The 17,652-nt window shown below is 43.4% G+C and overlaps 1 protein-coding gene across 2 annotated transcripts in view; it reads right to left on the bottom strand.

Annotated features, from left to right (window-relative positions):
• The window catches only part of GABBR2 (gamma-aminobutyric acid type B receptor subunit 2), a 292,240-nt gene that overhangs the window by 245,995 nt on the left and 28,593 nt on the right, over window positions 1-17,652 (bottom strand). For both annotated transcript variants that reach the window (XR_013394045.1, XM_077933377.1), the window contains exon 2: window positions 10,755-10,892. Coding sequence is in view for 1 of the 2 variants with exons in the window: in XM_077933377.1 (XP_077789503.1) it covers window positions 10,755-10,892 (138 nt within the window). In the remaining variant the exon portion in view is untranslated. The remainder of the gene's footprint in view (window positions 1-10,754; window positions 10,893-17,652) is intronic.

Genomic DNA, 17,652 nt, shown 5'->3' with positions numbered 1-17,652 from the left:
TACCAGGAAAGCACTTCCTCTCAGGGCCCCTGCTCCTAACAGGTGAAATCTGCAGGTTATTGGAAGGCCTTCCACTTCCAGGGCCAGCCTGGACCACAGCATTTCTGTCTCTCTCCCCCTCTCTCTCCAGTTCTTAGGACTCCCCGACTTCTTCATCACTCCCTACCCTGCACTCTCCCACCCCACTTGGAAGAAAAGCCTGGTATTTATTCCTGTTGCTGTGGATCCCACCCTATTAAGCCATGAGCTTACTGTTTTGCCCCTTACCCTAGTTACCTGAGCTTTCCTTTTTGTTTCATCTCCTCCACCACCTAAGGCTTGCTCTGGCCTCTGCTCAGTCCTAATTCCCAGTTCACAGGATAGATCACCATGCATCTTTGTCAATCAGCTACAGGTTCCATTTCACACAGCTGTAGGAGATTAGGCCTTAACTAATTACTCTCTGTGCAAATGGTCTGTGCTTTCATGCTGCTGCAGCAACCTGGCACAAAAGCTATCAGTATTGTTGATGGTGATAAGAACCCCTGACAGAAAGAGGAAGCATGTCTTAAGATGGCTGTGAGGAGGCGAGGAGTTTTAGACAACTGATTTTCATGGAGTAAGACCACCAGGAACGAGCTTCTCTGCTCATTGGGCCTGACACTCAAAACAAGTCTGTGAAGGTGGTACCCTCCTCACCAACCAAAACATTACACAACAGTGTGCACGCTTTCAAGTTCACCACATCATCAGGCTAGCTGGTAAACAAAGGGGAGGGGAGGGGGCTAATGATAAAGCCATGAAGTCTATATCTGGCCAATCTCAAACTGGAGGGTTGGGAGGAGTTTGCAGACTTGCAAATGAGACTCTGTGAGGAGATAGGCAGGTTTCAGGTTACATGAATGGTTGCCTCACCATTTGGGGAATATAAAATATAGCCATTACATAGATCTGTCTCCATCCTTAGACAAAACAGTCATGGCTGGTGGAAAACAGGAATAGAGAGAAATAGGCCATTTGTGAATCCCTGCTTAAGTATGAAATCTTTACTGTTAGCTAATGCTAACTATATTTGTTATTTACTGAAGTTCTCACCCTGGGCCAGCAGGGGGATACTGTAGATAGTTTTCACGCAGGTCCACATATGCAAATAAGGGATTGAAAGTGACGTTCAGTGATTGGCTGGTTACAGAAAGTTGCTACTGTTGCGTTGTGGTGGAGATCTATATAAGCAGGCTGGCTAAACCCTTCAGTTCAGTTCTGTTCTGGCCTGTGAATAAATAAGAGCTGTTTGAAGAATCGCTGAGTTGTCTGATATGTTCACCCACAACTTAACAATATTGAAGATTTTTTCTCCTATATGCAAGGGGCCAGTTTGTGATACAAAATCTTCTTCTTTGGCAATCCCTCGTAGCTGAGTAAGATTGTCTTCCATAAACGCGGTTTTAACAATGAGTCCGTGAGTGACTATGGAGGCCAATTCTGAACCCACATGTCCTTCCACAGTGGGGACATTGGTTTCTGGGCGGGAGTTGATCACAGTGTGGATTTGCCAAGCGTGCCTTCCTCTTAGCACGTTTCTCCCTTGCATCCTGAGTTTGAGCATCTTCAAAGCCCATGACACCTTTGGTAAAGGCTGTTCTCCAATTGGAGCACTTGCAGGCCAGTATTTCCCAGTTGACAGTGTTTATACTACATTTTTTTAGATTTCCCTTGAGACAGTCTTTAAACCTAAATAAAGCCTCAGGAACCCAGACCATTGCCCAAGGAACAGAATGCTCCTCTCATAGTGAAGCTGAAATTCATAATCTAAGAGGACAAAACCATTGGAAAGGAAGCGCCTAGAGAGCACCACTCCTTTTGATGCAAACTATATTGCTTTTCAGGGACGCAGGTGGCGCTGTGGGTTAAACCACAGAGCCTAGGACTTGCCGATCAGAAGGTCGGTGGTTTGAATCCCTGCGACAAGGTGAGCTCCCGTTGCTCGGTCCCTGCTCCTGCCAACCTAGCAGTTCGAAAGCACGTCAAAGTGCAAGTAGATAAATAGGTACCGCTCTGGCGGGAAGGTAAACGGCGTTTCTGTGTGCTGCTCTGGTTCGCCAGAAGCGGCTTAGTCATGCTGGCCACATGACCCGGAAGCTGTACGCCAGCTCCCTAGGCCAATAAAGCGAGATGAGTGCCGCAACCCCAGAGTCGGCCACGACTGGACCTAATGGTCAGGGCTCCCTTTACCTTTACCTTATATTGCTTTTCAGCTCCTTGGTGAGAGAAGGAGAAGCCCATCTTGGAGAATGTCCTAGGCGAGAGTTAGGAGGCAAGGCAGCTCAGGTGAGAGATGAGCTGTTGTCAGTTATTTGTATTCATGCACCGCCTTGGCATGGATGTTTCAGGGACTGAAGATGTCAGCTCATTTTCTATTGCTGTTATGCTGATTGAGATTAGGGCACTTGTACTCTGCTGTTTTACTGCATTACTTTAATAGACTTTGATTAATTTAATTGGCTTAAACTGCAACGTACTTTTATATTAATGTATTTTTCTGTTGCTGATATTTAAGCGATAGGGATTAGTTAGTGAAAGGTTTGCTAAATGTGTTGATAATTCTCATTTATGGGAGGAATCGTGTTTGATGTTTAGGGGAATTTAACTGATGGAATGCTACTTTTGTTAACCAGCTAATATGCATCAATTTTTTTTTAAAGGAAATTAACAGTAATAATATTTTTTAAAATTTATATCCCGCCCATCTTGCTGGGTTTCCCAGCAACTCTGGGTGGCTTGCAACATGTATGAAAACACAACAAAGCATCAAACATTTTAAAAAAACCAAAATATCCTGCATGAGCAACGAACAAACCAATAAATCAATAGAAACCGGTAACAACAACCACAACAACCACAACCAGTTTACAGTTATATACTCTTGCATTCACTGTGCCTGCAGAGGATCCTGAACCAGGTGGAAGCTCTACCTACATGCAGGTAGGTACCAAGCTTTGGCCATAGGAGGAAGCTATAAGCCAGGCAAGACAGTCATCTCTTAACAACAGTACATCAGAGCGTGTGAATTAGTACTGCCTGACTGGTACCAAAGGCTCCAGCTCAGATCTTCTCACTCATCTGACCATCACATAGATTTTGGTGTTATGATAACCATTTGCTTCATTTTTGCCTTACTCTTCAGTTTGACACAAGGTGGACCTGATACTATGGCACTTTTATTACTTCCCATTACATCACACACCTCACTCGCTCACCTTGTTGTGGTGAGTGGGCTTGCACCTTCCTATGACCCTTGTGAGCAAAGCAGCTGGGAGTATCATACTCCCAGCAGAGTCACCCAAGGCAGTAAGGTCAAAGAGGAGGAGCTAGACAAAGAATGATCCAAGAAGTCCTCAACAGCAGAACAGCCGGAAGATAACAAGTGGCATGTTACAGTGGCTCTTAAGGTGGATGAAGGCTGCAGCAGATAAGAATGTACCAGCCATCATGATACTCATGCCATCGGAATAGAGCCTTACTGTGAAGACTGTGCATTGGTCAGCGTGTACTGATCTACACAAATAAAACAAATCCACGTGCAGGCATCTACCAAAAACCCATCCGAAACCCAAGTCCCATGGCAATCGGCAAATGGTAAAGGGGGCAGGACCGTGAAATCTGGAAGCCCCTAGTCCTAAACCAGCACGTGGGCGGTGGATACAGATTCAGTTGTTCTGACTCAAGGAATGAGGCAGTTGAGCAGCTTGGCAGCTGTATCCATGACTGAGCAGTCCTATTTAGGATCTACTCTGCTCACCCCATAAAGGGGGAAGGGCTAGAAAAGGTGTCCAAGGAAGGCACGTTTGGCAAACCGTCACTGTGATCAACTCCCGCTGGGAAACCTATGACCCCACTGTGGAAGGGCGTGTGGATTCAGAATTGGCCTCCACAGTCACTTACGGACTCACCATTAAGATTATGTTCACGAAAGACAATCTTACTCAGCTATGAGTGACTGCCAAAGAAGAAGACAACAACATCCACACATTTGCTTATTTACAAGCCACAGCACCCAGAGAGTAAGGGAACTAATAAGGCATATCAAGCAGATAAAACTTCACAACTAAAGGTCAACACTGCCCATTTCACTACGTCATGCTGCTCACAGCTGGGTGGTGTTTACCCTCACAGTACAGTGGTACCTTGAGTTACAGACGCTTCAGGTTACAGACTCCGCTAACCCAGAAATAGCACCTCAGGTTAAGAAATTTGCTTCAGGGTGAGAACAGAAATCACACGGCAGTGGTGCGGCGGCAGCAGGAGACCCCAATAGCTAAAGTGGTACCTCAGGTTAAGAACAGTTTCAGGTTTAGAAAGGAACTCCAGAACGAATTAAGTTCTTAACCCGAGGTACCACTGTACTAAGGAAGCCCTGATATTGGTAGTCTGACCTTCATCCCCTCAAAGGCTAACATTCCGGATTTAAGGGTGGGCTCAAGCCATGATTTAAGGGTGGGCTCAAGCTTGGGACGCGGGTGGCGCTGTGGGTAAAAGCCTCAGCGCCTAGGGCTTGCCGATCGAAAGGTCGGCGGTTCGAATCCCCGCGGCGGGGTGCGCTCCCGTCGCTCGGTCCCAGCGCCTGCCAACCTAGCAGTTCGAAAGCACCCACGGGTGCAAGTAGATAAATAGGGACCGCTTACTGGCGGGAAGGTAAACAGCGTTCTGTGTGCTGCACTGGCTCGCCAGATGCAGCTTTGTCACGCTGGCCACGTGACCCGGAAGTGTCTCCGGACAGCGCTGGCCCCCGGCCTCTTAAGTGAGATGGGCGCACAACCCCAGAGTCTGGCAAGACTGGCCCGTACGGGCAGGGGTACCTTTTCAAGCCATGAACTATGCACTTGCTCCCTCATTTCCTTGAGTCAATAGCTGAAGACTCAACCCATTACCTTTCCAAATAATCCACCAATGTCGCCTTGAGTTCAAGCTACAGTTCATTGGCAGTGATACAGACAGTAGGCACAAAAGAACAGACATTTTATTTTTATCAGAACTTAGTCTTTGTGACAAATACAACCATGTGTCAACGTTATTTCCAATGTCTAATGAATTACTACAGGCAGACGGCAGGCACATTTTGTCACAGAGTTAACAGCTGTTTTTAAGCGACAGCAAAGGCTATATAACTGCTAACTTTCTAAAGATGTGGAAGGCTAGCATGATGGCAGGCAGAGAAATAGCACTGTTACCTTGTCAACTTTAGCAACTTCTGTGAAGGATCTCTATTAACACCAAGGGCCATGATGTTGCAGAAATGAACGCACTTTGTGAATGCTCCCTAGCTGCCCTTCTGTACATCTGTACATCACTCAGGTTAGAACTCCCAGTGGGTTTGCACAGTACTGCTATGATGAAGCCATAAGGTAACCTATTTAACAGGGGCGTAGACCCTGTCAAAGGAACCAAGCAGCTCTGAGGTCTCCCTCCTTCAAATTACCGTTGCCAGAGATCTGTTCTTGAAAAGGGGAGGGGGGAGCTGCAAAGCACAGATTCACTCCCTCCTTTCCTTCCTAGCTGTGTTTTATAGGCAGCAAATGATCCCTCCAAGCTCAGATTTGCTTCCCCTGCCTACCAGCTCCACTTTATTTAGACTCCTACAAGAACGGGAAATGCCTCTCTCATCCTTAAGCTAAATATAACACTCCATAAAAACAGATTATAAACTCTTTTTTTTAAGGGTATCATAAACCAAAGAACCAGCAACCATTTCAAACATTTATGTAAGTACTAGCCAGGAGTCCAAAAACTGCACAAGTTGTTCTGCATGCCCAAGGAAGCTATGGGCTTATATTTCTCAAAACCGTAGCCCCACAAGGTCACATATCAAGCCACTACTTATTACTAAGCATTTATTAAGCTGTATCCCAACCGGCACCAGCCTAGTTTCTCAGCATTAACTGCAAAATAACAATAGTTGGCTACGGGTATTTCTAGCCGACTTTCCAGATGAATAGGTATGGCCCAGCTTGGTCTAGAAGGGAAGTGATTTTCTGTTGTCAAATATACAAAGCGTGTTCTCCCTAACAGAGAGCACGTGTTGCGGTTGGGGAAACAAGCCACCCTGCCGTGACTAGGCAGATTTGGTGAGGAACCCAAGCCTTTAAGTGGTTAAAATTGGGTTGCTGGGGAGTTTTGATTGTTGCCAATTTGGAGGAGGGGGTCAGAGTCTTTAAATACAGGGGCCAGACTTTGGACGTCCTCTTGGCCGTTTTGCACCGGATCACCTGCCCTCCCTCCCTTTTAACAGGGTGGTTTTTTCTTGATAGCTTGACCTTGCTATGCCTGTCATGGGGTCGTCCGCCTTGGAGCGGGGGCCTGGTAGGAATTTTGCCATTTGGCTGATTGGCTGGTGCCATTTGGTTTTTGCCTACTGCGTAGCAAATCGTCACAACTTGTAAGGTTGGCGGTTAGGCATTGGTTAAATTGGTGCTTGGAGGGGTAAGTGCCTATCCCTCCAAATGATGCGGAAAGGGAATTCTGTTAAAGGAATCCAGGGGCTTGCCATTCTTTTCGTCCTTGTCTGTGGCGTCGGACTTGGGCTGTGCAAGCCCCACAGGAACATGAGGGTGAGAAGTGAGGGTCTGATGCCCAGCTTCATTTCTCACCCAATACTTGTTTCCCACGCTGGCTTCTGTTGGTGTCCGGAAGGCCAGCTCTGTCCCTGAGGGCAAGGACAGATAGTCATAACCAATGCCTAAGCAACCACTCACATTTTTTGTATTTTGAATAAAGTTGTGGCCAAAATTATGCCAAAAACCTTAAACAATAATTGATTTGTGAAGTGTGAATTTTTTGGGGGGTGGCATTGTGGGACTCAACACGCAACAAGCTCCCTAGCTCACCTCACCTCTCTTTCTTAATGTGACATGGAGACACAAGCTTTTTCTCACACATGCATGAATGTGGAAACTCATGGGCAGTTGACGTTCATAGTTTCTACCACATCTGCATTCGTGGAAGCACTGGCTAAGATTCAAATAGGACAAAAATTAATTTGACGTAGTAAATAATTTTAGCTTTTTAAGTAGTTTCAAAATGCACTGTTTTTTAACAAAAAAATATTAATGATATCCCCGTGCCTTTGGGCTTATTCACCACAAAATTGGAAGTCAAGAGCAGACTTATTTCTTGGAAGTAACTGAGCAGAATACTGTCTGCGTATTTTCATCTTGAATGCCCATCAGTAAGAGAAAAGAGACTTTAAAAAGAATCTAGCATTCAGGGAACAGCCTGGAATATCCCTGAGGAGTTAAGTCCCTGCACTGCAAAATAAAAATAAAACTACCTCTCTCATTGCTACAATCCTACTACTGTATAGCACTTCCAAATGAAGAGGCTAGGTGAAGACCACAATTCAAAGCTGCATGCATTTCAGCAATTTAATGCTAGAGGTAGCTTAACCAGCTACTCTTTCTCCAACTTTTCAGTATCATGTTATCAATGCACTTCAAAAACATCCTTTGTTACATCTCCATTGCCTTCTCTTAGCTCTTTTCCCTGCCGATCAGGGCTCCCCACCCTCCCAGCAAGATCACTATGTTGTATCTGTCGTATCTGGATGCCGTCATCGCGTGCTAAAATCTGCCAGTATGCTGCAATATCAGTTTTCAAGAGGATGCAGGATTTGTCCTTCGTCTGTTCTTGATACATAATTGTGCAATTAAGGCTGCATTGCTATGGCAATATCACCATCACGTCACATCGTCTGTCAAATTTATATATTCATTGATGCCGCATCAGTCACAAAGGTTTAAGAACTCCCAGCTCTGATGTCTTTTGTAGTCATTCATAACGTTGGACTGACAGTATAATTCCTAACAGGTAACAGACATTTGCCAGGTAAGAATTTTACTTCTATGGCATTATGCTAAGGTACCGGTAACTATGGCTTCCTACATACTGGGACCCTAAAATAAATTGAAGGTAGTCAAGGCCTACTTGTGCAAGCCCACAGCAAGAATCACAGACTTACAGTACCATATACCCTATGAATTGTGAATATCTAGGACACGGGCAGGGACGCGGGTGGCACTGTGGGTAAAAGCCTCAGCGCCTAGGGCTTGCCGACCGAAAGGTCGGCGGTTTGAATCCCCACGGCGGGGTGCGCTCCCGTTGCTCGGTCCCAGCGCCTGCCAACCTAGCAGTTCGAAAGCACCCCCGGGTGCAAGTAGATAAATAGGGACCGCTTACTGGCGGGAAGGTAAACGGCGTTTCCGTGTGCTGCGCTGGTTCGCCAGATGCAGCTTTGTCACGCTGGCCACGTGACCCGGAAGTGTCTCCGGACAGCGCTGGCCCCTGGCCTCTTAAGTGAGATGGGCACACAACCCTAGAGTCTGTCAAGACTGGCCCGTGACATTGAATAATACGCAGGTTTTGAATTTAGAAGGACTTTTAAAAGCTAAGGTACACAAAAGTTTTACAAATCATACTATTAAGAGAAATTTGTACAAGGTATGGGAGAAATATAAAAATTTGTTAGAAAGAAATACACCATGGTGGCTTTCCCCACTCAAAGCAATATCAGTGAAAAATGGGAATGTGGGGGGGATTGGGCGACATACAGGGATTTATTAACAGAAAAGGACTGGGAAATAGCATTTAAGAAGTTTGAAGAATTAGATCGACAAGTAATAGATTGTTTACAATATTTTCAAATCAAAGAAGTTTTCAAGGCAGATAAAAGGATTATTTTTTTTAATCAAACCTCGCAATTTGAAAGAGAGTTACTAAGGAATAATGATAAAATTATTTCCAAAATGTACAAACTATTATTAGAATAGGAGACAAAGGCGAGCAGGTGAAGTTGGCCATGATTCACTGGGCAAGAGATATATCCCATAATACTGAAATGGCTGCATGGGAGAAGTTATGGAATGTAGATCTTAAGTTTACAGCATGTTATACACTAAAAGAAAACTACATGATAATGATGTAGAATCAGAAGAATCTTTATTTGCATAAGCCACTAGCCATAGCAATAGAATAAGATAAAATAAACTGAAGATAGAGGTAAAAACTTAACTATCCAAAATACATTTTAGAAGTTTACATCAATAATCAAATAACAGATGATAATGATGTGTAGATGGTATTTAACTCCTAGCAGATTGGCAAAAACGCATAAATCAAAAGCAAACACATGCTGGCAATATAAAGAAAAAGAAGTTATTTTTTACTATATGTGGTGGTCTGGTAAGAGAGTAAAGGTTTTCTGGGAAATTATTTATAACCAATTGAAGAACATGTTTAAGATAACTGTCAATAAAAAACCAAGCTTTTCTTTTAGGGGTTGTAGGTACTGAGATTCCAAAAGACAAAAAATCTGCTTCTTCATGCCCAGCCCTGCAGCTCCATCAGAGAGAGGAGGGTGAGTGGCAAGGCTGCCGCCCACTCTCCTGGACTGCGGCACATGAGTGCACCCCCTGTGCCATCTTGCAAGGCTCCCTCTGCACCCCGCACCCCCGGTGGCACACAGCATGTGGTGTTTCCTTACACTCCGCCGCTGGGGAGTGATAGGCAACATTATGACGTAGTCTTCATGTTGTGGGTTTTAAAACAAACATGCAAAGAAGTCCCCTTTTCAGAATTTATTAAAATAGTCCAGGGTGTCTTGGGCTACGAGCTGAAAACTGATAGCTTACTTGTTGTGAAGGTGCCTTAATTATTATTTCCATGCCTTTTGAGTCAGCAACTAAGCAAGTCCCATAGATTGATAGGCATTTTGCATTACTGAACTTTTAGTAGAAGCCCCACTGTAAAAGTCCTTCGTTCCCCCACCCTACTTTTAACTTCTAAGGTTCCATTATATGCACAATTGGAGTAGGTCCCTTTGAAGTCAGTAGACCTCTCTTGTGAGCAAGCATGCATAGGATCAGGCTGTTCGTCTGGTTTTCTTACTGATGTGATGTGATAACCAAGCCTATGCATATTCACTTGCCCAGTGAAATATACAAAAAATGCCTTATATTAAATTGCTGCCATTGTGCTTATCTCCATTGTGCTTTAGTGCCCACTACCTATGGGAAGCGGGTGGTGTTGTGGTCTAAACCACACAGCCTAGGGCTTGCCGATCAGAAGGTCGGCGGTTCGAATCCCCGCAACAGGGTGAGCTCCTGTTGTTTGGTCCCTGCTCCTGCCAACCTAGCAATTCGAAAGCATGTCAAAGTGCAAGCAGATAAATAGGTACCGCTCCGGCGGAAAGGTAAATGGCATTTCTGTGCGCTGCACTGGTTCGCCAGAAGCAGCTTTGTCATGCTGGCCACATGACCCGGAAGCTGTCTGAGGACAAATGCTGGTTCCCTCGGCCAGTAAAGCGAGATGAACGCCACAACCCCGTGACTGGACTTAACAGTCAGAGGTCTCTTTACCTTTACCTATAAGACACATTAGTTGCTTTAGTCCCTTTCTGCTGACCAGTTTGGGAGGTTGATGCTAGAATTCTTGATCTGTAATAGATGTACATTTGTACTTTTAGATGCAGGCCATTTCAGTATATGGTTCATAGTAACCTGTAGGCAACTGGTTCCTTGAGCCACCATTTAGATTCTGACTCCATCCCAGTCACTGTTTCCTGTCAGTAGACCTTTAGGTTCTTGTGAAAAGCAGCTCATACAAGCCTAAGGACTGCTCAACCCAGTGCAGAACTATTAATAATAAAAACATATACATAGTTTTCCAAAGAACAACCTAACATTTTAAAGTTATCAATCAACATATCTATAAGGTGTTGTTCTTACCTGTACCAAATTCCATCCTATTAGGGATTCAGCAATGATGGATGTTACGGTTGTACATACTCCACCAAAAACCATTAGGTGCGTAGGTCCATATTTTATTGCATCATAGAAGGCTTTAAGTCCCTTTGCATTGTCACACTGAAGGGGAGAAACAAAAATAGCTTAATCAGTAAATGCAATTTAGTATTGGCAACATTAATATTTGATCAAAGTTAAGGATTTAGCATAATAAACCACAAAGATGCAGCACAATACTCAACAAACAACAAACTTTAAAGTGTTCCTATTGGTCACTTTGAAAGGTACTGATGCAAATGGCTGTAGCTTGCCCTTCCACGTACTAAAACTGAAATCTCAACTTCACAACTAAAGGTCAACACTGCCCATTTCACTACCACATCATACCTTGGGGGGGTATTGTTTTTATTTGTTACTAGTTTTGCGTATTATTTTTTTGTTACTAGTTATGCATTTTTGTATTTTTATATTGTAAACTACCCTGCGATCCTCGGATTAAGGGTGTCACAGAAATTTGATGAGTAAATAAATTAAACAAATGAACAGGCAGAGAACAGGCACGTAAACAGCCAAGTTCTATACGATCAATTTAATTGTGTAACCAGAATCCATCAAAATAAACCACACACCCACCCCCAAGTTTTCGTCCACTGCTGGTTTCCATAGCACTTTCAATGGTGCTTCAGGCTGAAGCTAGTTTTCATTAATGATATTTTGTAAGGACACTCTCTTCAGACTTTTGCTGTAACAGTTCTTATGTCATGTCTGTAGCTGGGTGAGGTGTTAGGGCATAAAATGCAAAATAATGTCCCAGATGCCTTTGGGGCATCATCTCACCATCAACGGAGAAGAATGACCAAACTGCAAGTGGACAGAGACACAGGAGCCATCACCAATATGGCCACAACTCCTTCCTGCACAGACTTGACCTTCGTCCATAGCCCAAACAAGGAGAAGAAAAGCGCAACCCTCTGCCCTCAAAACCCTTAACCCAAACGTTACAGCTGAGCAAAAGATCTTGAAGTTAGGAAGCTGCAGGTAGCTCGCTGAAAATTTAAAATGTCATCATTTTAACAGAATACAGAAAAGTTTCTTTAGGCTAGGTGCAAATAGGATTCCAAAAAGACTGTACTCCTTTGCGGTGCAGACTGCACTAATTTCAGCACTGATAAAGTTAAGCACCATTATTCTGGTTCTGATATGAGCTCAGGACAATTTATATCCACCTGACAGTGCCAGAAGCTGACAGATCTGGTGCAGCCACTCATTGAAAAATGCACTTAATGCAGAAGGATTATCCAACCGTGCTTTAATGTCTGCAAGAGCCACTACTTCGTGTTCTGTGCTACCAATATATGAGTTTCTTCACACATTGCTTCTCCTGAATCATATTCCAGAGATTTAAGTACACACTTAAAACATAAAGATGATCAACAAGTGCTGGAAAACAATGCAACTCATTCATGCACATACATCAGAGAGCTAAGACTGGCTGCAGCTCTCTTTTGTGTGTCGGCTCAGGAATGTGTGGAATAGCCCCACGTGGAATGAAAAATTAAATATACACAACCTAAAACAGCTGTAGTAGCAATGCTCGCATCCATGTAGCTCTTCCATCTCATCCAAAAAATTTTTTACTACTCTATATGATTTGATAACGTAGTGAATAAGTAACAAAAAAATTAATTTAATGTGTCTAATTAAATCAGTCATCTCACTTTAGTAGTCCAATCTCCATTAGTTGTAGGTTGTCGTGGTGCAAGAGGACAGGATTCCTGCGCCTTTAACATCTGGGCAGATGAGGGGATTTCAGAAAGTGCAGCTAGCATGTCAAGCTATAACTGCTGAAATTCTCTCTTCTGTACAACTATTAAATGCACAGGAAACCCTGTCCTCTTTTTCAGGCCGGCCTAATTACAACCTGCGATGTCAAAAGGAACCACATTGTTGTGATTCACAAAATAATATGTTCAGATTTGTCTCTGTCTCTCTCCCCACCCCCACCGACCGTTTACCTCAGGAGAGGCCAGCTGGCCAGGGAGATCAGATGTTTCATATTCAGCAATTACACTAATGCTTTTGCTTAAGCCATATCCATTCACAGAAAAGAGGACAACGTGAATATGTCAGATTATTCAGATTAAATAGGCAAATAAGTAGGGACTTCTCTTTGAATTCAAAACAGTGCTATTTCCCACATTAGATACTGTGACAACCATATTAACAAGTTCAAAGCAGACACATTAGCAAGGGAAAAGTGTTTTCCCTGTATCTCTTGTGAAAGTGTTTGAAGTAAATTAACACATATTTGCATCTTACCATTCTTAATTAAGCCAATGCTTCAACTATCTTTGCCAGCACCTTAGGGGTGGTCTCTACATCAGCACAGCAGCATTTCTCCCTGACAAGACAACTAAAGTGGGGGGAAACAACTCACTCAAACTCCTCATACTTCCATAGACTGGTGCAGATGCAACATAAATAATTCCTTAACCATGGTTAAGGAACCAGAAATACCTGGGAGGATTGCAAGCTCCATTCACCTGCCCCATCCTAAAGAAATTATGCCACCAGCCTTAGCCGTGTTTAATAGGATTGTGTCAACAGTAAAATTAGTGCTGTGTAGTGTTCATTCTTAACTATGCTGGCACAACTAGGATTAAAAGGGGTGTGTCAACCCTTGGTTAGTACTATGTAGACTTCACTCTTAACTATGTTTTAACCAGCATCAAGTCTTACTTTCAAAATAACCCTGACTAGCATTTACCATGGTTGATGTCAAAGCTAACATAAACCTGCGGCTGGAGGGAGGATACATGAAAGACGGGAGACAAACTGGGGAAATCATTGAGTTCACCATGCTTGTTCCCAGTCCCTTTACCTGTGGTTTTAAGATGAACCATGTTAAATCTGCACTGGCCATATGATAATTCATTTACTCCAAAACAGGACAGGAACTACTCTTCCTTCTTCCAATACAACATTCCTAGTTATGTTCACTCCAGAAGCAGCCTAGTTCCTGGACACGAGGTCACATTACATTTTAGAATAAAGTTCTGCTGGTGTATTGTTTCAGACTCTAGCAAGAAATTTTGGCAGTTTAACCCAATAATATAATGGGGCTCCCCTGCAAAGATACTTAAATAATAATGAAGCCATATCTAAGTAAGTCATAAAACAATGCCTCTCTGCCAGACATATTTCTCAAAAACAAAGAGCAAGAATCCACAGCTCTTATCATTTCACCAAGGACCCTTGCTGTCCCATAAATTTTCAGGACATAAGACAGAGGACATACCTGAGGGCTGCCAATCATTGTTAAATGCAAGCCTTAAAAGTCTGCCTCTGCACCTTGTGCTGTTTCTTAGCTTTGCAGATTAATTGCTTAAATGAAAAATAGGAATAACTGTTTCTCATTTAGATCAAGTAGATATTGTTCTTCCCTGGATTTCTACAACTCCCAGCTCAACACTTTCTTTCTTTTTTTTCAAACCTAATTCTAAATTTCAATCTCTACCTTCAGTCTCACAGTAATGATAATGGGACTACTGATTGCTATCACTGAGCGCCAAGAACCCTCAAAAGGAAAATATTTGGCCTCTGTGAATAGTGGATCTTGATAAGGATTGTTCAAAGCAAATAAGTGTCTTCTTGTTCCGTTACCTATTTTAGTGACAATAACTATTTAATTTTCAACGAGAGACACCATAAACATAAGAAACTACTGAAGTGAACAAATATAGTCTGCCTGTGGGGTTTTGCCATAGAAGTGTTCTAATATGTACAAATCATTGGTGGAGGAGATGGCCCAAACCAGAGGCTCTTAATTAAGTCCTCAAAGCAGGGTTGGTCAAACGGCCAACCCACAACCCAGTGGCCCTACAAAATCTGTTTTCACAGTAAACCAACAACAACAACAACAACTCCAAAACACTTTGTCTACTCTGCAACTTAGCTAATATTGTACAATCGGGTGGACACTGTGAGAACATAATCAAGGAGAGATCAAAGCATGAATGAATAAAGCCACTGTAAAAAGCATCAAAACTTTACAACCATCCCAAGCACAGGCATCGCAGGCCTAAATCGGGAGCAGCCTCCTGATTGGTGGATGGTGAATCTCTGGCTTGGCAGGTTATCCCGCCCACCTTTGCGGCTGGCTCTGGGAAATCCTCAGTGACTGGCCACAAAATGAAGAGGCCTTTCTTCTGTGAGGGAGGGGGTCTGGCGTGACGGGCCGCAACCACAGCCCAACCTTATACTGGGTAAGCAGCCATCATAGTCCTGCAGCAAGTAATTTTCAGTACAATTCACATTATGCCTTAGTACCTTACAAAAGGCCCCAAGCTGTTGTTGTTTTAAACATTCTCAAATAGGTTATAGCAATTATGAACATAGTTGGTCTATTCTACCAATGTTTGTATGTCTCGCTTCTTGCTAAGTTTTTCTTTTGGAGAAAGTCCCCATTTAGAAGCTACTAATTGACTGCTGATTCTGCTTAGCTGAATAAAGCACTACTGGGTCACTGCCACCAAAGCAGAGACATCACCTTGCCAACAAAGGTCCGTATAGTTAAAGCTATGGTTTTCCCAGTAGTGATATATGGAAGTGAGAGCTGGACCATAAAAAAGGCTGATTGCCAAAGAATTGGTGCTTTTGAATTATGGTGCTGGAGGAGACTCTTGAGAGTCCCATGGACTGCAAGAAGATCAAACCTTTCCTTCTGAAGGAAATCAGCCCTGAGTGCTCACTGGAAGGACAGATCCTGAAGCTGAGACTCCAATACTTTGGCCACCTCATGAGAAGAGAAGACTCCCTGGAAAAGACCCTGATGTTGGGAAAGATGGAGAGCACAAGGAGAAGAGGACGACAGAGAACGAGATGGTTGGACGGTGTTCTCAAAGCTACCAGCATGAGTTTGACCAAACTGCGGGAGGCAGTGGAAGACAGGAGTGCCTGGTGTGCTCTGGTCCATGGGGTCACGAAGAGTCGGACACGACTAAATGACTAAACAACAACAACAATTGACTGTTGCCAATTTATGTTTCAGTGAGTGAGTATGTTTTCGATTTTTTAAATGCCATGGGGGGGGGGCTTTTAACCTCCACCATTATAGTCCTACAGCACATTCTAAATACAACAACCAACGCCCCCCAAAAAACAATTCCCTAATTCATTTAAATCCTCACCCTGAGATGAATTCTAATTCTGACAAAGCTCATATTTTTTTTCTTCACATATTGAACAGTGAAGAAAACCACAAGAACCAACATATTTCATTTAATCCATAAGATATGAATGCTGCTAAGTATGTAAAGCCATGATGTGTTGGGATCCAGTGTGTGTAATTTTCATCTTGACTGACTGGAATTTGTGATGCTTAATCCATCAAAAAAAAAATAAAAAAAAATCTCCTAGAATATGACCACAATCCAAGAACTGTTGCATTACAGTTGCATCCCTAATACGATGTCTGCTTTTGTTTCTATGCTCAGTAATGTGTTTTCAGAGACCTGTTTGTCTTTCCCTGTGGGGGATTCATTTTGTTATTCAATTTTTTGAGGTAAATTTCGTTTTAAAGGAACGTATAAAGGAATTCATACTATTGAATGTAATGAGTTAACCACATATAAACCATTTGACTTTTATATACAAAATATCAACAAGAGACTGGCAGGTGGCTGAATGAATGGCTAACTGTCAAATTGCATAATTTCCAAAGAAGAGCAGAGCTGGGAGCAAGGTACTTTATTTATATACAGACACAGGAGATTCAGAACTAGTGGGGTTTGATCGGCCATGTCAGCAGACATTCTACTTCATCCCACTAGACCAGAATAGTGGTCTGATAAGGATGGAGAAGTCCACCCAAATTTAAGTGACTATCTGCAGAGAGCCCAACTGGAAATAAAGGGGCAGCCTCAATCCAAAATCAAGGCCAGAGGGTGGAACAACCAAAAGAAACCAGCGATTGTGTTGAAAAGGGAGCAGAAGCAGCAGCTGTGCTGGAAGTTTGAGCCAGGCAAAGGACATCTAGACTTGAGGAGCCTAAGAGAAGCCAAAAGTTGGAACCACTGACTGGAGCTGAGGTGGTATGTGGAGGAAAGCAACCGAACACAAAACAAAGTACTACCCCCTTCGCATCTAAAATGGTTAGAAATAGCAACAGTCCATTTAGGTTTGGAATCTTAATGCACACATTTTTTTCAGGCATCACAGACTCTTATTGAGGTGGCACAGAACAACCTGGAACGCATCCTGCTGGTATTTAGTACATAATAATTTACACTGGGGAACTCAGGTGGCGCTGTGGGCTAAACCACACAGCCTAGGACTTGCCGATCAGAAGGTCGGCGGTTCGAATCCCCACAACCGGGTGAGCTCCCGTTGCTCGGTCCCTGCTCCTGCCAACCTAGGAGTTCGAAAGCACGTCAAAGTGCAAGTAGATAAATAGGTACTGCTCCGGCGGAAAGGTAAGCGGATTAGTCATGCTGGTCACATGACCCGGAAGCTGTATGCCGGCTCCCTTGGCCAATAAAGCGAGCTGAGCGCCGCGACCCCAGAGTCAGCCACGACTGGACCTAACAGTCAGGCGTCCCTTTACCTTTTAATTTACACTGGATACAATACTTGACTTGGAATTAGGGACCCTAAACTAAAGCAAATTCATTCTGATAGTATAATTGGCACAGGTCAATGCTCACCATGTGATATGGTCCAGTTTCTCCTCTGATATAAAGATTCAGAAAAATGTCTGTCTTGTACATTGTTATCTGGGGGATCAGTGGAACTCAGCTTTAATCATAGAAATTGTCTTACAGGCATCTTCCGTTTAAAATGAATTTGATTGTGATTTGCAGAATGTAAAATGGTATTCCTA

Source organism: Podarcis muralis, chromosome 8 (genome assembly GCF_964188315.1).
Source record: "Podarcis muralis chromosome 8, rPodMur119.hap1.1, whole genome shotgun sequence".
Classification (NCBI taxonomy): domain Eukaryota; kingdom Metazoa; phylum Chordata; class Lepidosauria; order Squamata; family Lacertidae; genus Podarcis; species Podarcis muralis.
The sequence above is the reverse complement of the archived record's forward strand: the minus strand, read 5'-3'. Positions and strand labels throughout refer to the sequence as shown.